Source organism: Prunus avium, chromosome 1 (assembly GCF_965620075.1).
Source record: "Prunus avium chromosome 1, drPruAviu1.hap1.1, whole genome shotgun sequence".
Classification (NCBI taxonomy): domain Eukaryota; kingdom Viridiplantae; phylum Streptophyta; class Magnoliopsida; order Rosales; family Rosaceae; genus Prunus; species Prunus avium.
Genome location: NC_142284.1, coordinates 58,418,790 through 58,446,394, shown reverse-complemented (window position 1 = coordinate 58,446,394; position 27,605 = coordinate 58,418,790). Strand labels below are relative to the sequence as shown.

The 27,605-nt window shown below is 37.7% G+C and overlaps 3 protein-coding genes across 3 annotated transcripts; 1 reads left to right on the top strand and 2 right to left on the bottom strand.

The window, feature by feature from the left end:
* Positions 1 to 603: 603 nt before the first annotated feature.
* On the bottom strand, positions 604 to 4,049 carry LOC110772111 (Leucine-rich receptor-like protein kinase family protein). The gene is made up of 2 exons (XM_021976511.2): positions 1,390 to 4,049; positions 604 to 1,295 (listed from the first exon to the last, which is right to left on the bottom strand). Exons 1-2 carry the CDS (start codon positions 3,956 to 3,958, stop codon positions 898 to 900), a joined length of 2,967 nt encoding a protein of 988 aa, XP_021832203.1. The 5' UTR covers positions 3,959 to 4,049; the 3' UTR covers positions 604 to 897.
* Positions 4,050 to 18,846: 14,797 nt separating this feature from the next.
* LOC110772098 (protein RESPONSE TO ABA AND SALT 1-like) lies at positions 18,847 to 20,127 on the bottom strand. The gene has a single exon (XM_021976492.2). It carries the CDS (start codon positions 19,677 to 19,679, stop codon positions 18,978 to 18,980), a length of 702 nt encoding a protein of 233 aa, XP_021832184.2. The 5' UTR covers positions 19,680 to 20,127; the 3' UTR covers positions 18,847 to 18,977.
* A 1,078-nt stretch (positions 20,128 to 21,205) lies between these two features.
* Positions 21,206 to 26,358, top strand: LOC110772072 (putative phosphoribosylformylglycinamidine synthase, chloroplastic/mitochondrial). The gene is made up of 3 exons (XM_021976451.2): positions 21,206 to 21,617; positions 21,745 to 21,805; positions 21,928 to 26,358. The coding sequence occupies exons 2-3, from the start codon at positions 21,764 to 21,766 to the stop codon at positions 26,116 to 26,118; spliced, it is 4,233 nt and encodes a 1,410-aa protein (XP_021832143.2). The 5' UTR covers positions 21,206 to 21,617; positions 21,745 to 21,763; the 3' UTR covers positions 26,119 to 26,358.
* Positions 26,359 to 27,605: the final 1,247 nt, after the last annotated feature.

The window sequence follows — 27,605 nt, the reverse complement described above, 5'->3', positions numbered from 1 at the left end:
CACACCAGAATCAACCAAACGAAAACACTACTGTTAAGTGCATCAAAAGGGTAGGAAGCAAAAGAAACAAAGAAGCATATACATATGAAGGATCAAGCAACAACACCTAGAAACAATTAGAACCTGTGAATCTAATGTAGGTTGGGGAACAGGTGATTTGAAAACTAGTCCAACCTGCAGCAGGTTTTGGAAAACAGAAGGGACAACCATCATCAGAGAGTAACACGTTGGACAGCCACGGAGGCCCCCTCTTCAATCTAAACCTGAAAATAACAACGCTCTCTTAGCCTGGCAATGTGCTACGTTATTACAATTGCGAGAGGCATATTGACAAATCACAGAAGGAAAAAGCCTTAGATATGTTTGCGCTTCTGCTATCAGTGTACCATCGGAATCCATGCATTCCTCTGAAGCATTCAAATATCTAATCACTTCTTGAGCATCCATTTCTAAAATGAGAGACCCATAAACCATCTGAGAAGCCACTTATACACACTCTAACCAACCTCAAAAAGCAAATATTCCAATTGAATTTTCCCTTTCCGTGTCTCTTTCTATTGTTTGGTTATTTTGCGTACCCAAAAATTAACAATAATAAGAGACTAAAATAAACAGTAGATCTCCTTTCAATGAAACTCAACCCCTGAAGGGAGCTAAGGACTAACTAGTAGATATATTCTACATATGTTACAAAATGGAGCCCTGCCTGCAACTATTTTACATCCAGAAACTTACAAACATAAATATGTAAATATAATGATCTGCAGGCTCTAGCTTATATGTTACAAGCAATCTCAGCTCTCATATATTACACAATAATTCCACGTTAAGCTTTAGGTTACGTGGAGATAATCGAGGTGCTTCGACCGATTTTCGAAGCCTGATTCTTGATTAATTTCACTTCTCTGTACCCTTCAGTACTTCCATTTTCTTATTATAAGCAGTGCCATCTTTGCTGATAACAATTCCCATCAATTTAAATGTCTCATGAGCCTCCTCTAGCATTTGAACCACACTTCTCATGGAAGGTCTTAGCTCAGGAAGCCTAGCTGTGCATAGAATTGCAATTCTCAACACCTTGATAGCCTCTTCCTTGTAGACCTCTGGAAGATATGAGTCCACCATACTTAATATGCTCTCTCTACTCTTGAGCATGCTGCATACCCAGCTCACTATGTCCTTGTTCTCCCCAAACTCTGGCTCAATCGGCCTTTTCCCGGTCACTAGCTCCATTAACACCACTCCGAAGCTATACACATCACTCTTCTCATTCACTTTGTAGGTGTATCCATATTCTGCGTAATTAACAATTACATTAGCACAATAAAATAAAATAAAATAACTCAAAATTACAGAATTAAAATAAAATGAGAGAATTTCATTAATTACCAGGAGCAATGTAGCCATGCGTTCCAGCAACCACATGGGTAGAGTCCTTGCCTGCACTAGCCTGAACAATCTTGGCAAGCCCAAAATCAGCAATCCTAGGCTTCAAAAACTCATCTAATAAAATGTTACTAGACTTGACATCTCTGTGAATCACCAGCCTCTCCAAGCCATGATGCAGATACTCCAACCCTTTGGCTGCTCCCACTGCGATCTCATACCTTGTCTCCCAATCAAGCTTCATCTTTTGGCACATATGAAGCCGATCCCACAAGCTTCCATTCGGCATGTACTCATACACCAACAAGCTTGAGTCCTCACTTGTAATGCTGCAATACAGCTTCACCACGTTCACATGCCTAATTGAGCTCAAGGTCTCCACCTCAGCATCAAATTCTTTCGACTTTCCACCACGTTTAGCGAGCATTGGAGTTGTGCTCTTGAACTTTTTCTTGCCACTTGGATCGGTGTTCCATATGTGTTTTACAGCGAGTTCCTTACCATTAGCAAGTACAACTCTGTAAACATTTCCGGAACCCCCTTTTCCAATTAGATTCTCTTGCGTAATGGAATCAAGAATCTCACCCTCAGTGAAGCTCAACACATGGAATGACTTTAGGTCCCAAGATTCTTCCTTTAATGAACGGTCGTCATCCTTTTCGCTCTTCTTTAAGAACAAGAAACATGTGAGGGACACAAGCAAGATTGCTGAGCCTACTGAGAAGCAAATAATCAATGTGCGGACATCCTTGGACATGCCCGAACTAGATGAACACCTAGGGAAGGAGTTGATGTTCATGCTGCAGAGACCGGGGTTACCAGAAAAGCTACCGTTGTAGGCTGCAATCGACAGAGTGTCTGGTATGGCACCGGTGAGTCTGTTCTGGGATAGATCAAGAATGCTCAACCTTAAAGATGCTAAGCTTTCAGGGATTTGACCAGAAAGTTGGTTTTGTGATAAATTCAGAGAGTTCAAGGTTGGAAGAGAGCCTAAAGATGATGGGATGTTGCCAGAAAGCAAGTTGTTGGCTATGTTCAAGTCACTCAGGAAAAGACAGCTTCCTAAAGACTTGGGTATTGAAGCGGAGAACATGTTGCTCTGCAAGTACAGAGTACCCAGATGCTTCATATCTCCAATAGTCCCCGGAATTTTACCCGAAAATCGATTGTTATTCAAAACAATGGACACCAAAGATGTTGCTTCGGAAATCTCATCTGGCAATTCTCCAGATAATCGATTGTAACTGACGAACAACTGGGCAAGCATCTTAGCGCTTTTGATATCAGAAGTAATCATACCTTCAAACTGATTCGAAGTAAGGTCAATTATTTCCGCATTCGGCAAGCCCCAAATCCCAGCAGGAACAACACCAGAGAGCGAGTTGTTGTTGACTCTGAACCTCTTCAACGTAGAACACTTGGCGTAATTTTGAGGAATTTCGCCTGTGAACTTGTTCTGCAGGAATAAAAGGCCCCTCATCGTCCCCATCTTGCACATATCAGGTGGAATAGTTCCCGTCAAGAAATTCTCAGAAACATCAATGAAGTCAACATTAGACCAGGAGCCTAGTTTCTGAGGCAAAGTACCTGTCAGCTTGTTTGTGTACAAAGAGAGGTTCACAAGCTTCTTGAACTCGCCGAACTCAGCTGGCACTTCTCCAGATAAACTGTTACTATACAGTTGCAAAGAAACTATGTTCTTCAAGAATCCCAGCTCTGACAAATCGCCTTCGAGTAAGTTCTCCGAGGCATCAAAATTCTCGAGGTTTATGAGGTTTCTTAGCCCGAAAGGAAGCGTTCCGTTCAATTGGTTGCGGTATAGCTCCAGCTGCCAGAGCTTGGTGAGATTGCCAATCTCGGACGGAATTTCTCCCACCATTCTGTTATCAGATAACTCCAAGTTGATAAGCTCTGTGAGGTTCCCGATACTCTTCGGAATTGGTCCTTGGAGGCTACAATTTGTCAAGTAAAGCCAGGTGAGATTCTTGAGGTTGAAGATTTCGCTTGGGAAGAGGCTTTGATCAAAAGGGTTGTCTCCCAAGCTCAACCGAATCAGACCCGTCATGTTGTTCAATGATTTCCATGGAAAAGTACCCGAAATTCCGCTTTGGTTCAGATAAAGATGTTGTAATTCGGACAAGGATGATATCTCAGGGAACGATCCTGTGAACAAATTGTTTCCCAAATCCAAGTACTTCAATTTTGAGCAGTTGTTCAAGTCCTCCTTGATTGTGCCATTCAAAGAGTTGAATCCCAAAGCTAGTTTTTCCAAGGATTCGAGCTGGCATATTTCGTCCAGCGCAAGAAACCCAGAAAGGTTCTGATTCGAAAGCTCGATTTCTCGAACTGAATTGTTTTCATTGCAGACAATTCCGCTGAAACTGCACAGGGGATTGGAGGAGTTCCATGTGCTGAATATGCTGCTGTTGGTGTTTGAGTTTTGGAATGTGGATTTGAGTTTCAAGAGAATTTGAAGCTCGTCCACAGCGGCAGCCTTCGTGTCGGAGAGAAGGCAGAAGAGAAAGAGGAGGTAGAGGCAGAGATGGTTTTCCCGGTTTGTTAATGACGACATGTCTGGGGGTTGACGGGAGGATAGACTTTTGGGAATGGAGCTTCGAAGAGGGAACTTTTGAAGGGAGACTCTAAGAATGTACCATTTTAAACTATAAGATATTGGGTGCTCATAATTATTGCCCACTTGTCGATTTTACATTTTACTTATTATTTCTAGGAACCTTCTAAATTGGAAATTCTAAAATTTATGAACAGAGGATTAGATTATAAAATCGAAGCTCTTTCAATCTGTAGGTTCAAAGAAATTTCGAATTAATTTCGAGTTCGAAACTAAAGAATGCGATGGAAAACGAAAAACGCTTTGAAAAATCCGAATGAGCTTCGATTTAACAACCGAAATTCTTTTTCATTAGTATATAATATGTATTTATGGTTTTGTTGGTGTTAGTTTCAACTGCAGTATTGAATATATGGCGTGGCCATAAACACAAAAATCCATTGACAAACCGCACCGTTTTAAGGTACCCTTGTCATTCTAGTAGCTGTATCTTTGTTTTCAGCTTCTTTTTTTCTTTTTCTTTTTTGTTTTCCACTTCTTAATTATTAACAATATTTGTACTTTTTAATTTTTGTCTCAAGCTTAAGCTTTTTTTAGTTTATATGAAAATGGTTGGAAAGGAAGATCTTGTGTATCTTCACCACTATTTGCCTTTGTTCTCCCACTTCTTCACGAGCCGTATGAGTTGTGTGGAGGTTGTGGCCCACTTGCAGTTGTTGAAGATCGGAAGAAACTGAGAACTAGCAGCCACCAAGGTATGTAGGTCATGTACATTTGACTTAAAACAAGACCGCAGAAAATCATCTAGACTTGCAAAACAGAGCAAAAGAAGAAAAAGAAGAAAATAGGAAGAGGAAAATTTGTGTTGGCAAGGGAATGAGGATTGAAAGCATCATTGCAAGTAATAAGAAAAGGAGGCATTTTGATGAGTCTTGGCATGTTGTGACTTAGTTTGCACATATTCAATGTATACACCTATGACTGTTAGCAACATGAGATCCGTGAGGAGATATTGCATACTTTAATGTTATATGCAGTGGCGGTTTCAGAATTCGAAAGTCAGGTAGACAAAATTTACATACTAAACTCTCTCTCTCTCTCTCTCTCTCTGTGTGCATGTTGTGACTTAGTTTGCACCTATTCAATGTATACACCTATGATCATTAGCAACATGAGATCAGTGAGAAGAGATATTGCATACTTTAATGTCATATGCAGTGGCGGTTGTAGAATTTGAAAGTCAGGTACGCAAAATTTACATACTAAACTCTCTCTCTCTCTCTCTCTCTCTCTCTCTCTCTCTCTCTCTCTCTCTCTCTCTCTCTCTCTCTCTCTCTCTCTCTCTCTCTCTCTCTCTCTCTCTCTCTCTCTCTCTCTCTCTCTCTCTCTCTCTCTCTCTCTCTCTCTCTCTCTGCATGTTGTGACTTAGTTTGCATCTATTCAATGTATACACCTATGACCATTAGCAACATGAGATCAGTGAGAAGTGCAATGGCCGGTTTTAGAATTTCGAAAGTCAGGTAGACAAAATTTTACATACTAAACTCTCTCTCTCTCTCTCTCTCTCTCTCTCTCTCTCTCCCCTGTGTGCATGTTGTGACTTAGTTTGCATCTATTCAATGTATACACTATGATCATTAGCAACATGAGATTAGTGAGAAAGTGCAATGGCGGTTTTAGAATTCGAAAGTCAGGTAGACAAAATTTACAACTACTAAACTCTCTCTCTCTCTCTCTCTCTCTCTCTCTCTCTCTCTCTCTCTCTCTCTCTCTCTCTCTCTTCTCTCTCTCTCTCCATGTTGTGACTTAGTTTGCACATATTCAATGTATACACCTGTGACTATTAGCAACATGAATAAGTGAGAAGACATATTGCATACTTTAATGTTATAGTGGCGGTTTCAGAATTCAAATTCGGATAAGCAAAATTTACATACTAAACTCTCTCTCTCTCTCCTCATCATGCATATGCCTCTAAGGTCTTGGATTTAGGGAGCTGCATACATATTTTATTTTTCTGTTCAGGTAGGCGGCTGCCTACCCAATACATGGCTATATTCATTATATGGCTTGCTGATGTGGTATACTAATTCACTTTAAATTATAATCACGTAATGGATGACTAATTTACTATATATGCATTATTAATATATTATATATATACACATAATTGAGTATATTGGTAATATTACGTGACATGTTACTTGATGTTGCAACCACATGAAAATTAATCGATGAGATGAGTTGTGACTCAATCAGTTCTAATGGGGTTGTACTTGCAATCAGCTTTTTTGTTATCTTGGAGGGACTCAGACCTTGAACTTATCCAAAATCGTAGTAATTGACGGCAATGCTACCTACTTCTTCGCCTACCAGACCAAATTGTCGTCGAATCGGAACCATCGAGTCATCGTGAAGTTTCTTCTTGTGTTTTGTTATAACTCCTTGAACTTAAACTTATCCAAATCGTAGTAATTGATGGCAACGCTACCTGCTCCTCTGGTTGTCGAGTCGAAACCATCGAGTCATCGTGGAGTTTCTTTTTGTGTTTTGTTATAAATTTTTTTTAAAAAAAGGTAAATCCTCAATGTTCAGTGGCGTGATTTGAGTGCTTGTGAGCCTCACATGCATGCCACATTAGCAAATTAACATAATTTTTTACAGAATCAAACGGCTGCGACACACATGACGTGCAGAGGTTAATGTGATTTCAGTGGAGGACGATCTCTCCATTTTCATATGAAATGTAACAAATTTCAATAAGTTTTGCATATCAAATATGGATATGAAATCTCTCAATAATTTTTAACTCTTTATTCATACGAGACAAATTGCTATCAAAGCTTCTTTATATTTTTTGTTTAGAAATTTTATCTTAAGATTATCCGTTTAAAGTTGGACACATGACCAATTCCACTGAAGGTTTTGATGTAATGTGATGACATGACCAAATTGATATGCGGACAAAAGGGTTAAGGACCACATTTATTGATTAGAAATTCTGAGGACTAAAATGAGAACTTTAAAAAAATTCAGGATATAAAACCTCTTTTTCTATTAGTAGGAGATGAATAATTCGAACTTCATAAAATTTTCAATATTAAAAAGAGAAATACAATTTAACTTAACATTTTAATAATCCTTCATATATTTCAAACAAAAGTTTAATAAGTTCAATTGTGGACTTTTTTCTTTTGACAAATAGTAGAATGTTTTCAAAATATTTTTACGACAATTCAATACATTCACAATAAAAATGCACAACCGAAATGAGGTTAGTCACAACTAGATATCGATCTCATTTGCCACAACTAGATATCGATCTCATCACAATATCGTCATCATCGTTTATATATTAGATAACCACCAACTAACTGAAGACCCACCACACAGCTGGACCCAATGCTTTTCTATAATATAGTTTTTGCAATAAAAACATGCAAAGCTGAAGAGGAACTGACCGACACATAATTTAGAGTTATATTTTCCTTGTTCTTAATTAGAGTTAATAATAATTAGTCACTTTTGTTTTGGCCAGAATAATATTAATTAGTCACTTGACTTGACTTACTAAAAAATATTCTTTTTCTTTAAGACGGCGACTATCTTATCAAAAAGAGTAGGAATATGGGTTCAGCACGGCAGCGTGAAGCCGCCCTTGTTGACTTATAGCAATCGCTCACACCACAAAGCCGTTCACTAATAAAAACGTGGATAACGTTAAAGTCACACGTGTGCCAATCCCAATCGCATGCGCGCCACGAAGCACGTTCCATGACCTTTAAGAGCCAGACAAAAATGAATGGTGAGGACACTGAGGAGGATGTTTTTATATTATATATTTGATCAGACATCAAGGAAGATTCAATGCACTGAGTCCCTGTTTCTAAAGGGGACACGCGGGACCCACCTTCTGGAAGAATTTGACAAAATTAATTTACTATGATTCTGTAATGATTGCGATAACTAATAATTATAGTGGGATAATTTTTCCTTGTTTTGCCAGAGAATTTTGGAATTTTTTGTGGAATTTTGGGTCATCAATCCCAAGAAAATAATGTTTGGTTTTGTAGTGGTTAGTAGTCGAAGAAGTGTTTGCAGAGAGGTGGACTTTTGCATGGAGTCCAAGTGATTGGAACTTTCTCTTTTTGTCCTCGACAATTCAAACATCCCAATGAAACAGGGAAACATTTGTTTGTTAATTTTGATCCACACCCTTGTGATATAATTTTCAACATTTTGTTTCATAATTGGGATGGGATATAGACGTTTCAAGATGTGTTTTATAGTCGACAAAATATGCCCTATTACCACTTGCATACATTTATTTATGAGCTTATTATTTTTATTACGTGGCTAAAGAGGTGGGTATATACAACCGATCACACATGACGTAACAATCCTATTTCTATAATCTGACAGTCCGATAAAAACCAAAAAAATGAAAAGAAATCAAGAAAGTCAGATGCATGAATTAATGCGAACCAACATATGTATTTTCGAGCGACAAAAAATTTCCATAGACAGCAAGAATTTCCAATTTTTGCTTCTTTCTTTTTTTTTCCTTTTTGTTAACACGTGTTGCTTTCTTTCACGTACAATCAAATCAATACCGAATGAAGGAAGTTGAGGTTTTACCTCAAATGAAAACTAATTATAGACTCATGCTAGTAGTGGTGGTTCCAGAATTCAAAAGTTGAGTAGGCAAAATTTACATACTAAACTCTCTCTCTCTCTCTCATATGCCTCTAGGGTCTTGGGCTTAGGGAGCTGCATACATACTTTATTTCCTGAAATTTTTCGAGTAGACAGCTGCCTACCCAATACATGGCTAGATCTGCCACTACATGCTAGGTTCTTTAACTTTTTAATGTCGTACAAATACTCTCAACACTGAATAAACTAGCTGATCATCTCCCCAATTACCACACACCTTGTGGAACATGATTGATGACCCTTCAAAGAAAAGAAAAAAAAAGAGAGAGAAAAACTCATGGAATTCAAATGAGTTGAAATCGTAAATTCATTTATGAAATAAGACAAGGTGTAAATTCATTTACCATGCATTATGCATCATGCATAATTGAGATTCTAGGCTGAAAATAAGCAGACAAACAAATTTCAAAAGATTAAAGAAAGAAAAGAGATATTTAGTCATATACCCATTCTTAGCACTAAAATTATAAATAACCTTTACACAATTTAATTCCTATAAACAAACCAAAAAAAAAATTTCAAAAAATGACAGCTGACCCTATTGAATTTAATTTTGATTATTAAGTTACTTTGATGGCCTATTGAGTGTTTTGGGCTTTTTTATGAGGTTTGGGGTTGAGTTTGTTTTAAGAAATCAATGACAGTTTTGTAATTTAAAAGAAGTTAAAAGCCTTTTTGTTATATTATATATTGAATCAGAACTTATGCAGCTTCTAATATCTATGATACTTTCTAAACATTTTGTTTCATAATTCGTGATGGGATATAGACGTTTCAAGAGGTGTTTTATTAGACCCCAAACAATTAGTGTCGGCAAGCGGTCCGATTCGCAAGTGAGAAAATTCAAAATTAAATTAGAATGAGATTTATGGATGCAATTTTCTCCCCAAACTAGAAGGGGAAGAGTTAGTTTGTTAGAGCAAATTAACTTAACTAACAACAAGAGGTTTTAGATTTAATTAAGAAGAATTTTTACTATGTGCCTTATATTCGACAAAATATGCCCTATTACCAGTTGTATACATTTATGAGCCTATTATTTTTATTACGTGGCTAAAGAGGAGTTTTTATTATAAATAGCCAAAATTTATCCTATGAATTCATAAATGTCAATTTTTTATAAAAACTTTCAAATATAGCAAAAATCTCATTTAAATAGACTAAAATGCCCTCAAAATTAAAATCCTCGTACACCTAAAAAAGTCAAAACTCTTTCTTCTGTTACCAAAAAAATATATAAACTCTTTCTTCTGCACATTTGTTCAAATTTTTTTCTTCTCACCAGTAAAAATTGATTATCTTTACAATTTTTTTGTTGGTTGGATTTCTCTCTACAAATAAGATTAAATAAGTTGGGCAAGGAAGAAGCTTAGATTGATGAGTGGTTGGGGAGTTGGTGTTAAGATGAAGGTTTGATTATCCAAGAACGGAATAAAGGAAGGGAAGAGAGAGAACAGAGAGATCAATAGAAGAAAGAAATCAAAGCTTCTGTATATTTCTCAATAAATCTGAACAGCTTATATATTCTTAGCTTTTGCTTACTGATTAAGCACTAGCTTTTATGACTTTCTAACCACTTCACATGATAGCACATGGCCTTACAAACAGCCTTAACTAATTACTAACTAATCTCAGCTTAACTCTAACAGGTTGGTTATATGAGAAAGTTTAGCAGAGAAGAGGCTGCAGCTGTTAGCAATATTATCAAGTATCTGGCACTATACCACCCCATCAAGCCATCAAAAACGTCTAAACTGATGTATATTTCAATTCCTAGTTCCAATCATGTTAAAGAAACGAAGAAACACTTTAAAAAAAAGTAGCAACCAAACGAAGAAGGAGAACACTGAAAATGAAGAACTGGTTTTGTTTTTCAGGTTTTATCTCGGTTTTAAATTTAAGGGCATTTAAGTATTTTTAATTGCATTTTTTGTTATATTTGAAAGTTTTCATAAAAACGGACATTTATACATGTAAGGGGTAAATTTTGGCTATTTATGATAAAAACTCGCTAAAGAGGTGGGTGCAGGGCCGGCCCTGACTTTTCGGTGGCCCTAGGCAATAAACTAAATGAGGCCCCTTCCCTTAGTATATATGAAATTGTAAAAAAAAACAACAAATAAAATGATTTTATGTAGAGTGTAGCCATATCTCCATATAAAAAAAAAAACTCTGATTGCGTATTTAATATCATGAAGGAAATTAAAAATTTACAAACCAACATTCCAACAACCAATAATGGGAACATGTCAAGATACATTAAAACTAAGTGTTTGTTCAAAATACTAAACCCTTTCCCTTAAGATTAGCTTCTGGCTTCAAGCTTCATCACATGAGTTTAGCAAAATCAGCTTTAAAAACAACACATGAAATGGTTGCAGCAAATTTGAATGGGTACAAAATCTTCCTGTAGCCTTCTTCCTCCCAAACAGGCAGCCAATAAGAGATCCATCCCATTACAATGTGCAAATATCTGAAGCTTTCCCTTTATCAAATGGCTGCTTGATTTCCTCTGCACCATTTACAATCAAAAAAGTAAAAACTGTAACATTAAAAGTACAATAAAACACTGAAAAATCCTTGATCTTCTAGCACTTTGAGAAACTCCACTCCGTACCTCCACCTGATTCATGTACATCTGCAATGATAAGATATATGCAAGCTTTTGTTAAGAAAAGTTTAGTAGATGTCATTGTGCAGTTTTATAGCGACTTATATAAGGAGACTTGGGAGATTATCTCCACCAGGCAGATGATGTTTTGCCTTAAAAACAAATCCAAATTAAGTGAGCTAGCTGTATGCTGTAAGTTAGCGGCTTGATATCTAGAAAAGTCAAATTAGAGTGCCAATATGAATCTATAATTATCCTTTGCGGAGTTTCGTAGAGACAAAAAATAAGTTAGACAAGAATAAAATATGAACAATAATCTGATTACCACTCTATATCTCTCTGTGTTTTGTTCCTATTGGAAATTGAATTGAAACAATAGTTTGCTGGGTAGGAACAAATATAAAGAAAAAATTATAAATCTGATTACCTTTTCAGTTTCTCATGCTCCTCCCCTCTTGGTCACCATCAATCTCAAAGACAATTTGTGAGCTTTTTGGGTGAGATTGAAACTTAGGGTTATAATATGAATCTGATATGAGAAAGATGATAGAAACTGAAAATAAAGGATATGGATAATGGATTGAAGGGAGATGGGAATAACAGAGAAAAATATAATGGTGGATTATTAAGAGATCGATGGATTAAATAGAGCTCCATGGAGAAATAATTAGGAAAGGGGCTGTTGCTCTTGGCTGGCTGTGTGGCGTAGGAAACAAAGAGTTTCTGAATGGGAAGAGGAAGAGCCTTCCTCGTTCAATTACAACGCTGACTTTCTGTTTTTTTTTTTTTAAAATTTAATTTTTAGTTGGACAATAAAATATATATATAATATAAAAATTTTTGGGGCCCCCTTAATTGGAGGCCCATGGCCAAGGCCCTTCTTGCCTACCCCCAGGGCCGGCCCTGGGTGGGTGTATACAACCGATCACACATGACGCAACAATAATCCTATTTCTATAATTTGAGAGTCCGATAAAAACAAAAAAATGAAAAGAAATAAAGAAAGCCAGATGCATGAATTAATGCGAACCAACATATGCATGTTAATAAGGAGTGGAGAGCGACAAAAAATTTCCAGTTTTTGCTTCTTCTTGTTTTTTTTCTTTTTGTTAACGCATGTTGCTTTCTTTCACGTACAATCAAATCAGTACCAAGTGAAGGAAGTTGATATTTTACCTAAAATCAAAACTAATTAGACTCATGTCATGCTAGCAGTGGTGGTTTCAGGATTCGAAAGTTGAGTAGGTAAAATTTACTAACTAAACTCTCTCTCTCTCTCTCTCTCTCTCTCTCTCTCTCTCTCTCTCTCTCTCTCTCTCTCTCTCTCTCTCTCTCTCTCTCTCTCTCTCTCTCTCTCTCTCTCTCTCTCTCTCTCTCTCTCTCTCTCTCTCTCTCTCTCTCTCTCTCTCATATGCCTCTAGGGTCTTGGGCTTAGGGAGCTGCATACATACTTTATTTTTTTGAAATTTTTCGAGTAGACAGCTACCTACCCAATACATGGCTAGATCCGCCACTGCATGCTAGGTTCTTTAACTTTTTAATGTAGTTCAAATACTCTCAACACTGAGTAAACTAGCTGATCATCTCCCCAATTACCACCCAACTTGTGGAACATGATTGATGATGACCCTTCAGAAAAAAGAAAAAAAAGAGAGAGAGAAAAACTCATGGAATTCAAATGAGTTGAAATCGTAAATTCATTTATGAAATAAGACAAGGTGTCAATTGCGTACAATATATTACCATGCATTATGCATAATTGAGATTCTAGGCTGAAAATAAGCAGACAAACAAATTTCAAAAGATTAAAGAAAATTAGTCAACTGATATTCTTGGAAAATCTCGGCACTCCCTTTATGATATTGTGCTTGCTTCTTTATGTAAAGGACCACGTTTAGTCTTTACGGTTAGCATTTGAAGTAAAGATAATGAAAAGAGAATCCAATGTGTGTAATTTTGTTTTTATGACCAAAGTTTTATAGAAGTTTGAAAATAGATTTTATATTTTCATGAAAATAGATTATACGTCTACTAACGTGTTATTCGTATATTATACACATACAAACATATTATTTTCATATTACACACATAATAGAAAGAAGAGTGACCTTTTAGATTTAGTCCTCCCATCTCCTTTTGGAGCTAATCTAACTTTTCTTAAGATAATTTATCAGTTATTGGACACCGTTCTCTTCTTACAAACGTTATAATCATAGTATATATATGGTTTAAATCTACAAACACTGACTTCTGAAAAAGAGTTTTTGAGAGCTTGTGAAATTAATTCACGATATTTTTTTTTTATATGGCTTATTTATGGATTAAAGAAATAATTCCATCTTCCCGCGGCGAAAGGGATTAGTCACTGCTGTCGGCGGTGGATACCCTTGGGTCTCACCTAAAAAAAAGAAATAATTCCATCTAGAAGAGAAACGATGACTTCATGAAAATTACCTCATCACCAAACTTCAATCCACTTTAGTATTATTTATGCCGCTCTGGATAATATTCTCACAGGAATCGAATCAAGTCCAGGTAATCAACGTTTTATATATGTAATTTATTATGCCCCTTTGATCAGTATATAAGAGAGACAAATAATTAACATGTAAATTATAACTTATAATACATAAAAAGAGAAAAAGAACAAAAGCTAAAGGCTAAAAGTGATGACCAATTTAAAAAGGGCCATGGGGATGACTTGACTGGACACAAAGACAAAATCCTTGCACATTGATGACGATTTTATAAGGTGGCATTATAATTTATATATTTATAATAACCTAATCTTGTGGGCTATGCTGATAAGAAAATGCCAATGGATCTTGCAACCAATTTCTGTCAAGTCCTTGGTTAATAATTGAAGACAAAACAATGGGTTGCATATGATATGGTTCACTCACCTCTCGTGCATTCCACTATGTTTTCTTCCTTTTTCTTTCTTAATTAAAAGAAGTCGTAAAGAGTTTGTAGTTCAGTTGGTCGTAAAGAAGATGATCAATCATAGAAACACGAAAAACCAAATGATAAAAATCTAAGCTATTTAACAAACCCACGGATGATGTTTGGTGATCTATATTATTGGGTAAAACAGATGGCTCTACATACCAAATTAGGTTTTCTAATAAACTACGATTAATTTCACTATATTTTGTTAGCATAATCAGACTCAAAACTTCTGTTTAGATGGAGGTATTTCAAAAAGAGGATTTGAATTTGGCAACAAAGCTAAATTTACTAAAGAAAAATATTGAATGTATTTGAAATAACTAGATATAGTATATTTGGATTTGAAATTAAGAAAACAGAGCGGATTTCAAATGACTCATTGAACATATAGTCATTTCAAATCCAAATGGTACTACATGATCCTTGGCATGTTGTTTGCACCACCCGTAATTAGTGTTGAGCATTACCATTACATTATGCTCTGGACAAGAGTAATTTAATCTAAATATGAATCTCAAGAAAAATTGTTAGTTCTACACATTATATTTAGTTTCCACATATTTAATTGTCAAGTTATCAAACATATTTGTTTCTATGGGGTTTTTTTTTTACTACTAAAATATTGTTTTTGTGCCATTGCAATACACCAAGAGAGAGAGAGAGAAAAGAAGACTCATTTTCGAACCTAATCCAAATTTCATTGACCCAAAAAGAAAAACCAAATTTTCTATGGAAGAAAAGTATATGTTGATACTTTTGGAACACTTTTCGCTGTCAGCCTAAACCATTTGCTCTTCCCTCGTCCATGCTTAAAAGCCTAAACCATTTGCTCTTCCCTCGCTCCATACTCATTTTCGTACCTAACCAACTACTCATTTGAAAGAAAATATAATTACATTATAACGAAAGTTGAAGAAAGTTTATCATTCATTAGAATAGATCATTTGATGTAATCACCCTTACATTTCCTGCTGAAGCCCTTAATATTACAGGAAATAAAAAAGGGAAAATGAAACAGAAACAACCAAGTAGATTGCCCTGCTGGGAGATCCAACCAATAATTATGAGCTTTGTCTTTTCATAGAGACATGAATGGACTCTAGTCTACTCAGAAGACCATTGCCCATGCCACATTTTCCACTCTCCTTCCATCATGCAAATATCTTTTCCATCCCTTCCGACAGTTTTCTCTTTTTGTCAAAGTTAGGAGACGGTGGGGCTTTTCTCACACACACTGTTGATGTCTTATTGATGTTCGATCCTAATCCCGAGACCATTGATTTGCAAATGAAAATCGTTTTTCACACTTAGGTTAGACTCCATTAGCCTTTTTTTTTTTTTTTTTTTAATCAACGAGTACATTCAACGCCAACTGTTCATTACTTGAATGATCATCCCGTCGAACACCTACAGTCTGCTTCCTCTCCCCCAATTAATACGATCTGCAGAAGATGTGTCTCCTAGTGGAGCTGGTCCAAGTAATTGACTTTGGCTTTTTGTCGGGTATCATGACTTCTTTTGCAGGCACAAAGTATGTGAACTAGAAAGTGTCACACTAGTGCATGCTGTGTCATTGCTCATATATACAGACATGATGATCCTAAAGCAAACATCACTTTGCTTTCCCCACTACACCACCAGTCACATTTCCACATACTAACCCACTCAATCCAAGCTTTTTGACCAACTTTTCCCAAAAATTTGTTTGGCTTTTTCCTCTTTTCACTACATGTTTGATACTAAACCTTACACAGTTTGATATGGCCTTTTCAAGCTCTACCTCAAGTTCTTTTTATCTGGGGAATGGAACAGTTTTTTCTTTCTTTCTTTTTCTTCAATTTAGGGTTTAGGAGGATATAAATTTAGCCCTCCAAAATATTAATTTAAAAAAAAATAGTACATGGCTAAATTTTTCCATCTCCAGCCATGCATGGCTATATTTTAGGGTCCTTCATATTTTATTATTTTGAGAAAAATTATGATACAATACTCATACATTCCACAACTATATATTGTTTAATTTAATTAAACTACTATTTAGAGACAATATTCCATATATGACACGTATACGTTGATAAGAACAAACGAAACTAAAAAACAAAAAGGAAACTAAAAGAAGAAGGGAAACTAAAAATAAATAAAAATTAGATGGGTTTCAATGGTCTGACCTCCAACAGTCATAACCAATAATTTTTTATAATTTTTTTTTAATAACACTTGAAAACAGTTTAAAAAAATGACCACATAAGCTTTAAAAAAAATAAAAAAATAATAAATAATAAAGGAAGAAGGGTTGCAATGGTCTGACCTCAACGGTCATGACCAATAATATTTTATACTTTTGTCTTAAACAACATGAATTGAAGCATTTAAAAAGGCTTTTAAAAATACATATATGTCCAACTGACGTCACTTTATTTTTGGCTGTTGAAAAGCAAATGCATGGGTCCCACAAAAATTTGACATAGGCCAAAGCTGGGCTACATGTGGCCCAATTGGAGGGCTAAATGGCCAAATGTGACCCTCCAAATTTAGCCAAAATTTTGTTTAGCCCATGACTGAAGATGGGTTTTGCATTATTTTAGGGCTATATTTGGGATATAGCTCATGGCTAGAGATGGCCTAAAAGGATGGAAATATCAACGGTTATGTATAAAATTTCTCCAAGGAGGTTAAAAATTGGGAAATGACACAAGAACACGAGATATTTTTGCTCACAACTTTAACTCAAGGTGTACCCTCACCCATCCTTCTTAACACTTAACATGTGTACATGGGTATAACCATGGTTCCACAAATACAAAGCAAAAAGTTAACTATGATTATGCTCATGAACACATGTTAAGTGTGATGAGAGTACACCTTGAGTTAAAGTGGTAAGCAAAAATATTTCCTTTACTAAATCGGGCTACGTCAGTTGCTCGTTTTAAAGTTTTTTCACTATACGAACATAGTGTTACAATCACATGGAGGCTTTGAGAGCGTTTTCAAAGAGTTAGAGAGCAAATGATAAAATTAGAGAGTTTGGACCTTTTTCACTTGTAGGCTTCAGTATGGCCATGCCTAACCCTACACACAAAAAATGGATGAAGCATTTGATACTATAATGACATAAATTTGAATGTGCTCCCTCAAAATAATGAGAAAACAGTGTCCAATTTAACCTACTTCCAAAGCGAAGTAACTATCAAGAAAACTCGATGTCTGCAGCTTGTATCATTACAACAGATTATTGCTTCTGGGTGGAGCATATCTATAGGCAAAGTATGAAAGCCATATCCTCGTTGAAACCACTCAAGTGTACCCCAATATCTCCCTTCCCACTTGACAATAAGCCATGCTTGAGCTCAACATAATGGTTAACTTTATCATAGTTTATTAAAATTATATAATTACAATGGACAACCCTTTATCATAGTTTTTTATTTTTATTAGAATACAACCCTTTATTAGGATGCAAGCGAATTGACTCATTATACCTAACTCACATTTGCATTTGCATTTGGTCGATAGTGATAATAGAATTTCATACATATGTTTGGACTTTAGTGCAACGCCCACTCAGCCTGAAAGTTGGCATAAGCTATAAGCTAAGGTAGCCCGGACGACATTGGGCTATCACCATTTGGGTTCCACTTACAAGTTACAAGCCACATTTCAGCATCCGCAGATCATATTGAATAGCTCATCTGGAGACCACACAAAAATGGATGCATTGACTATTTTTGTATGAAGGGAGATATTTTCACAGACCTCGCCTAACTTAAATCTCTGCTATACATGATGGGCTAAGCTAGTGTCCAAAACTACTTGGGTTCCTGACTTCGAAATTCTCATCGTGCTCAGGCAGAGCATTGAGATTATATAATGAGAGATTATGTTGAGGGATTATAATGAGGGGATTTTGAATTTCTGTTCGATCAATAAATTCCTCAACATTTGACGGTTAAATTGAACCCCTCAATATACTCTCATCGCACTGGTATTAAATGAAATATAAACCCAACATTGTATTTCTAAGATCATACTTTTTGTGTTGTTGACATATCTAGGACCATACTATTATATAATTCCTGCAACAAGGAGATTTCGGCAAATTGTCATTTTGAAACACGTTCATTTTTCAAGAGAGTGGCCTGTTTTGTTTATCTTTTAAAGAAATTACTACAATTTCATTTTGGTTATATTGGAGGAAAGAAAACCCCATTGGAGTTCGATACTAGCCATGATTTCATTTATTCAACTATAAATTTAACATTTGATAACATAACATGTCAAATTTAAAGGTAAATGAGTCGAGTTAAGCCAAATACCAAAGTTCTCAAACTCAACTCTAATAATATTACTCAAGCTCACGCTCGGCTCAAGCTAAATACCAAATTTGAAGTTAGCTTCTATAAAATAATATTTCTGACTTGAAGTTAACTTAAAATTAACTTAAAGTTAACGTCTAACAACGTAACATTTCGGCCTTGAAAATAACGTGTAACAACATAACATGTCACTTAAAATCCCAACAGATGATGTTTTGCAAAACACCCCTAGAGGAACTAAATCTACTTATTCAGGGAAGTAGAAAACAAAAGAAGAAAAAAGCAAATAAAAAACGAAAGGAAAAGAGAAAAAGGCCACTTGGGCCTAAAACACAATTTACCATTTCTCAAACTCAATCAAGGCCCCAAATACAAAGAAATTATTTAAAGCTTTGATGATATGATCCATCCAAATGCCAAAATGCCCACGTTAGCTCTGCTGCTGCTGAGAATCTCTCTTCAACCCCCACCTTCTAATTCCGAGTTGAAACTGAGCAACTGCCGCCAAAACCTTCACGGTCTGCTCGGGGCTCAAGACCTCCACCACCTTCCTCACCGTCGACCCGCGAAGCCCGTCGGCGCTCTCGAAAACCCCCAGCATCGCCGTCTTCAGCGTCTCCATTGCCAAATCCAGCGACGAAATCTCGCCATCCATCAGCCTACCCACCCTTCTCGCCAGCGCTAGAATCGGCGGCGCCGCCACGCTCTCCTGTATCCTCGCCATTGTCTCCGACAGCTCCCTCTCCGCCCGCCTCGTCTTGCCCTTCACCGCCTCCATCTCCCGCGTCTGCTCCGCCGTCAAGTCCTCCACCGAGCTGTCCACCATGCGCAGCACCAATGAGGGCTTGAACCCAGCAAGCCAGAGCATGGTCCGCTCGAACGAGCTCAGCCACGGCGGAGAGAACAGCACGAAAACGTCCTCCTCCGCGGTCAGGGCCTTCTCTGCGAAGTATTGTTGGTAGTGGCACAGAACTTGTTCGATCAATTGCCTCTGTTGGTGGGCCTTGTTCTCTGAGCTAGGTAAATCCACCAAACGAAGGAGCTGATCTAGGAAGGTTTGCTGACGCTCCAACCAGCCCCCAAGAAACGCGATGAACCGCTCTCTTGCTGGATTAGCAGCAGCAGCAGCCATGTCCTTGAGGGGATAGACAATAAGCGAAGCAGAGCCAACCAGAGTGACTTGAAAAGAAGAAGGGAATGGGATGGCATCTGTTTATTTAGGTGATTTTCTTGGGAAGAGGAAATGAATAATTATATAAAATTCATTTTGGGCTTATGGGTTTTGGACTTACTGTGTTGAAAAGGTATAAAACGGATATTCAAGTGATATTTTTTTGTTGAGATAATTGAGAAAGGTGTGTTCTTATGAGAGATCCCTCTTCTCAGTGTGTGTATATAGATATTGTGCCTTTGAAGGCTTAGGCAATGCAGTTGCTTCGTGGTGAAGGATGCCTTGGATTGGAAGACGACATGAAAGTGTGGTAGTGTGGCACTGTGGAAAACAGAGGGGGAGGGGAAGAGGGGTCAGGCAGTCACAGAGACACGTATTTGGCAACGTGGGAGACATTCAAGTTGCTCCAAATTTGCTCGGTTTTGTTTCGATGATTTTTCTGGTTTTGTATTCGTGTGGGGCCCACAACCGACATTGTCGTTGTAGATATGGTTTTTGGTGGCGTTGAAGGAATCAAAGAGGATGGTCCGTAACCAACTTATTTCGGCTGTTGCTGCTATCTTCTTTGTTTCCTTTTTGGGTAAGGAATCAAGCACGTTCTCAATGACGGAATATATACGACATTCACTGTCTAAAATGGAATATTCCTTTTAGATTACTGAAACAACTTTCGACTTTGAATTATTTTTTTCCACGAATAACCTTTGAAGGATGACTTGAAAAATATAGACAAATCCGGAATTTTGTTGAAGTGACGCTGAAGATATAAGAACAAAAGACAAGTGAGCCTTTGAGCAAATTGGTGTGGTGTGAGTGAGTCAAAGAACCTTTGATGCACTTACATTGATAAGAAATTAGAGAAGAGTTTTTGGTTTCTTGCCGTTGTTGGCCGCATGTTGTGTGCCTATTGAGCCCGTCAAGACATGTTATCCCACCAACCATATGGTGCAATGATGCACGAAATAAATTAACTACCTGCCCTAAATTAGGTCATGAACCTATGAATTTAACTTAGAAAAACCAAGTCCTTAATTTAAATCAATGCTCCAGTTCAATTTGGGAAAAAACAAAACCTTAATTTGAAACAATGCCCCAATTTTAAAGTGAACCTTGAACAAACCCTAAATTAGGCTAAGAATCTTTGATTTTTACTCACTAAAAACAAATCTCTAAATTAAGGAACCCTAAATTATGCCGGGAAACCTACGAAACTATGTTGGAAAAATTAAATCCTTAATTTAGAACGAAGCCATAATTCATTTAATGCACTTTTTTGGGGACTAAATTCCACATATTCTAATTTTCAAATATCACTTTTCATTATTGATTTTAAATAGAAAAATAAAGGGTATTATTGAAAAGCTCAATAATTTTTCATTCCTAATGGCTAATCTAATGGTTTACAAACCAAACACAGAAATGAGAGGAAGTGGCCTTTGAAAAAAAAAAAAATTATTGAGAGGAATTGGCATTTCCTAGCCCTCATTTTTCAGTCTAAACACGATAATGAACATCTTCCATATCCAATCTCGTTCCTAAAAAAGTTCATTCCAAACACGGAAATAAACATTTTCCATTTTCAATTTCATTGATAAGAAGTTCATCCGCTAACCAAACTGACCTAATGCAAAGTCTGCGGGTTCCCACTGTACTTCTCATCCCAGTGGCGCCGTTTAATTAATCAAACCCTTTTAATTTTCTTTTGACTGAACTGAACTCTCAAGCTCAAGGCTGAAAGCAGCCTCGCCTCTTCTACCAAAATATCCGTGGACTCTACTCTGGGGTCTCTCAGCCCTATTCTCCTTCACGCCACCTTCTCCCAAATCTTCCGAAATCTTTCTCTCTCTCGCTAACCCTGATCTTCCTTATTCTTCGATTTCCTGCAACTTCATCTCCAAGGTAAGAAATTTTTTGCAATTTTTTTTTCGTGTTTATTGTCTTCTTCCAATTTGAACTTAATTCTTTCACTTCCTGGCGTCTCAATATTGTTAATCAATGCGTTTGATAGTTTCTTATTTCTTTTCAGTTCCTTAAAGGTCGAGGAGATGGCTGGTGTTCGGGAAATAACGGCTGCTGAGTTCTTACAGGTTCGTAATCTTCATTATCCTTGTTTGGTTCCTATAAAATTGTAACATCATATGAAAACTCTTCATTGAAAGTAACTTTTTTGAAAAATTTCTTTTTTTTTGTTGAAAAATATTCATTTCAGGGTACCAATAGGCAAAGCCTGTTTTTGCATAGAAATTCTGTGAAACAAAGAAGCCATGTCCTTTGGGGCAAGCTTCAGGGTCGCAGTTCAGCACTGGGTTTTGGTAAAAAGAGTGTGTTATTGAGTTGTCGTGGTAGACAAAAGCCCAGAGCTGTTATTTCTGGTGGTGTAAGCGTGTCGAAAGATGAGCAATCAAGCTTGATTGAGAGGCCTGCTTCGGAAGTTATTCATTTTTATCGTGTCCCACTGATTCAGGAGAGTGCAAAATCCGAGCTTCTCAAGACAGTTCAGACAAAAATTTCGAATCAGATAGTTGGTTTGAAAACTGAGCAGTGTTTCAACATTGGGCTTGATTTGCAGCTTTCTAGTGAAAAGCTTTCGGTTCTTAAGTGGCTTCTTCAGGAGACTTATGAGCCTGAGAATTTGGGGGCCGAGAGCTTTCTTGAAAAGAAAAAGCAGGAAGGGTTAACTTCAGTGATCGTTGAGGTTGGGCCTCGGTTGTCATTTACGACAGCTTGGTCTTCTAATGCTGTGTCAATTTGTAAAGCATGTGGGTTGTCAGAGGTGACTCGTTTGGAACGGTCGAGGCGGTACTTGTTGTTTAGCAAAGGTACATTGCCTGATCATCAAGTTAATGAGTTTGCTGCAATGGTGCATGATCGGATGACTGAGTGTGTTTATACCCAGAAGCTCACTTCCTTTGAAACGAGTGTGGTTCCGGAAGAAGTTCGTTGTATACCTGTCATGGAGAGAGGTAGAAAGGCATTGGAGGAGATTAATCAGGAAATGGGTTTGGCATTTGATGAGCAAGATCTCCAATACTACACTAGGCTGTTCAGGGAGGATATCAAGCGGAATCCGACAACAGTTGAACTGTTTGATATTGCACAATCCAATAGTGAGCATAGCAGGCATTGGTTTTTTACTGGTAAAATTATTATAGATGGACAACCAATGGATAGAACTCTAATGCAAATTGTGAAGAGCACTCTGCAAGCAAATCCAAACAATTCTGTGATTGGGTTCAAGGATAACTCAAGTGCAATAAAGGGCTTTCTTGTGAAGCAAATGAGACCAGTTCAGCCCGGTTCAACAAGTCCGTTGAACATAGCTAATCGTGAGCTTGATATTTTATTTACTGCCGAGACCCATAATTTCCCATGTGCTGTAGCACCTTACCCTGGTGCAGAGACGGGTGCTGGAGGTCGAATCAGGGACACCCATGCAACTGGAAGGGGTTCTTATGTTGTAGCAGCTACAGCTGGTTATTGTGTTGGGAATCTCAATATGGAGGGATCTTATGCACCTTGGGAAGATTCATCTTTTGCATATCCATCGAATTTGGCTTCACCTCTACAGATCCTAATAGATGCTAGCAATGGTGCATCAGACTATGGTAACAAATTTGGTGAGCCCTTGATTCAGGGCTACACTAGAACTTTTGGAATGAGACTCCCAAGTGGGGACAGACGAGAATGGTTGAAGCCAATCATGTTTAGTGGAGGCATTGGGCAGATTGATCACACCCATATATCAAAAGGAGAGCCAGACATTGGCATGTTGGTAGTAAAGATTGGAGGCCCTGCTTATCGTATTGGAATGGGTGGTGGGGCTGCATCAAGCATGGTTAGTGGTCAAAATGATGCTGAGCTTGATTTTAATGCTGTACAGCGTGGAGATGCGGAGATGGCTCAAAAATTGTATCGTGTGGTTCGTTCCTGCATAGAGATGGGGGAGAATAATCCAATCATTAGCATTCATGATCAGGGAGCTGGTGGAAACTGCAATGTTGTTAAGGAAATCATTTATCCGAAGGGTGGTCAGATTGATATCCGGGCAATTGTAGTTGGTGATCACACAATGTCTGTTTTGGAGATATGGGGTGCAGAATATCAGGAGCAAGATGCAATCTTGGTGAAGCCTGAAAGCCGCGATCTTTTGCAATCAATATGTGAAAGAGAGAGGGTTTCGATGGCTGTTATTGGAAGTATAAATGGCGAGGGGCGTATTGTTTTAATTGATAGCTTCGCTATTCAAAGATGCCATTCAAGTGGACTCCCTCCCCCTCCTCTTGCCGTCGATTTGGAGCTTGAGAAAGTACTTGGTGATATGCCACAAAAAACCTTTGAATTCCACCGGATGACTGATTCAAGAGAGTCACTTGATATTGCTCCAGGAATCACTGTGATGGATTCGCTTAGTAGGGTATTGAGACTTCCATCTGTCTGTTCAAAGCGCTTCTTGACATCAAAAGTAGACAGGTGTGTTACAGGTCTTGTAGCGCAGCAGCAAACTGTTGGGCCCCTGCAAATTCCTCTCTCTGATGTTGCAGTAATCTCTCAGACTTTTACTGACTTGACTGGAGGTGCATGTGCTATTGGAGAGCAGCCAATCAAAGGTTTGCTGGATCCAAAAGCAATGGCGAGATTGTCTGTTGGAGAAGCACTCACAAATCTTGTTTGGGCAAAGGTCACTTCTCTATCCGATGTTAAAGCAAGTGGGAATTGGATGTATGCAGCCAAGCTTGATGGAGAAGGTGCAGCTATGTATGATGCTGCTACAGCTCTTTCAGATGCTATGATCAAACTTGGTATTGCTATTGATGGGGGAAAGGATAGTCTTTCGATGGCAGCCCATGTTGCAGGTGAGGTTGTTAAGGCTCCTGGAAATCTTGTAATCAGTGTTTATTGCACTTGTCCTGACATAACAAAAACAGTAACCCCTGATTTGAAGCTTGGAGATGATGGTGTGTTGCTTCACATTGATTTGGCAAAGGGAAAGCGGCGATTAGGTGGGTCTGCTCTTGCTCAAGCTTTTGACCAAATTGGAAATGACTGTCCTGACCTTGAGGATGTTCCTTATCTTAAGAGGGTTTTTGAGGGAGTTCAGGTCCTTCTAGATGATGAACTGATCTCTGCTGGCCATGATATCAGTGATGGTGGGCTACTGGTCTGTGCCCTTGAAATGGCATTTTCTGGGAACCGTGGCATTATCTTTGACTTAAATTCACATGGGAAGGGCCTCTTCCAAACACTTTTTGCTGAAGAACTTGGTCTGATTATTGAGGTCAGCAAGAGAAACTTGGATCTCGTCATGGAAAAGTTAAAGAGTGATAGTATTTCTGCTGAGATCATTGGAAAAGTAACTGCCACACCCTCAATAGAGTTAAAAGTTGATGGAGTAACTCGTTTGAATGAGAGTACTTCTTTCCTAAGGGACCTGTGGGAGGAAACTAGTTTTCAGCTGGAAAAGTTTCAAAGATTGGCTTCTTGTGTGGATTCAGAGAAAGAAGGGTTGAAAGATAGGCATGAGCCTTCATGGGGATTGTCTTTCACTCCTTCTTTCACAGATGAAAAGTATATGACCATAGTTTGCAAACCAAAAGTGGCTGTAATTCGAGAAGAAGGCAGCAATGGCGACAGAGAAATGGCCGCGGCATTTTATGCATCTGGTTTTGAACCGTGGGATATCACAATGTCAGACCTTCTTAATGGAGTCATATCACTTGATGAATTCCGCGGAATTGTGTTTGTTGGAGGTTTTAGCTATGCTGATGTGCTTGATTCTGCAAAAGGTTGGTCTGCATCAATTCGATTTAATCAGCCCCTTCTAAATCAATTTCAGGAGTTCTACAAGCGCCCAGACACTTTCAGTCTTGGTGTTTGCAATGGATGCCAGCTTATGGCTCTTTTGGGGTGGGTTCCGGGTCCTCAGATTGGAGGTGTGCTTGGTGGTGGCGGGGACCCTTCACAACCGAGGTTCATTCACAATGAGTCGGGACGATTTGAATGCCGATTCACCAGTGTGACAATAAAGGACTCACCGGCTATAATGTTCAGAGGAATGGAGGGCAGTACATTGGGTGTGTGGGCTGCCCATGGTGAGGGAAGAGCATATTTCCCTGATGATGGTGTTCTTGATCGTATGCTTCATTCAAAGTTGGCACCAGTAAGATATTGTGACGATGATGGTAATGAGACAGAACTTTACCCTTTTAACCTCAATGGCTCTCCTTTGGGAGTTGCAGCTATTTGTTCTCCTGATGGAAGGCATCTTGCCATGATGCCTCATCCAGAGCGTTGCTTCTTAATGTGGCAATTTCCTTGGTATCCCAAGCAGTGGAATGTGGACAAGAAAGGCCCTAGTCCATGGTTGCGGATGTTCCAGAATGCCAGGGAGTGGTGTTCTTGATAATTTTTCAGTGTCCTTTCTCTCACGAAAATGGCTAGTGGTTCAGTGTTCTTCATGAGAGTTCAGCTCTGTTGTATTCGGAAACCGTATGTATTGTGTTACTTGTAGACTATGCTCTGTGAAACAGGCATTTGAATTTTCCTGTCTGTCTGATGATTTTGTTTTGAAGTGAACCTTCATTTTTCGGCCAATGATTTTGATTTAGTTAAAATACCAAATAAAGATGAAAAGTTTTGATTATACTGATCTCTCTCACTTACTGAAATCTTGATATTATTTGAAATTGCTATATATTTATGTTAATTATTTGATTTTCCTTTTTCCCTAGTCTGGTGTATCTCATCCACATGAAGTGCATTGACTTGGCTTCCTGATGGTTTAAGGGAGAAGATTGAAAAAGAATAACAAAGAACTGGGTTTCGGGGAATGTGTGAATGCATTCTGTTTCAACATCATGCCCTTAGGTTGTATAGTGATGAAATTATGGCCCAAGCGTATTGGCTTGCCTTCCTGATGGTTTAAGGGAGAAGTTGATTGAAAAAGAAGAACAAAGAACTGTCTTTCAGGGATTGCATGAATGCATTCTTTTTCAACATCATGCCCTTAGGTTGTGTAGTGATGAAATTATGGCCCAAGCGTATTGGCTTGCCTTCCTGATGGTTTAAGGGAGAAGTTGATTGAAAAAGAAGAACAAAGAACTGTCTTTCAGGGATTGCATGAATGCATTCTTTTTCAACATCATGCCCTTAAGTTGCAGTGATGAAATTATGGCCCAACAAGCTAGAGAACAGAGTGAAAATATAGAGCCTAGTTTCTTGAAGCTGGTTTGCAAGAGAAAAAATCAGACCCTAGTGGTCTGGGAATTATTCTAAATTTTTCTGTTCATGGAAAAGCTTTGTACGAAACTGTTTAAGTGTTTTACATGCATTTAGTCCAGTTATTTGGTTATTATTTTAGTTGTTTGAACTTTAGATATATATATATTATCAAAGTATCTGTGGTGGCAGATGCATTTGGAGGGGAATGTGAAAATGGATATAAGAATTGTTTTTACAAGTGCAACTTTACCAAAATTTCATTAAAAGTCCTTTATACTTTCTTGCTAATTATATAAAATCCCATTTACCTAACATTATACATCATTTAAGTCATGTCCTAGGTTTCAGTGCATACCAATATGAATGGGATGAATGCTTGGTGTTTTAGCACACACGTTCAGGCTATGCAGTTTTCAATGGAATTTTTCCTGGGAGGTTTTATAGAAGTTGGTCATTATGTTTATCTGTGGTTTCATTTCTAGCATCTTCAAAGAAACACATTTTTTTAAAAAAAAAAATTCAGCAATCTTTGCAGTAAAAATTTGTGAGGAAACAAATTGTGCAATGCATCTGCTTAGAGGGATTTTTCTTTATGTTAATTGTGTTGTGCTTGTAATCATTTTAACAATTAGAAATGATGTATCAGTATCACTGTGTTCTTGTAAATGT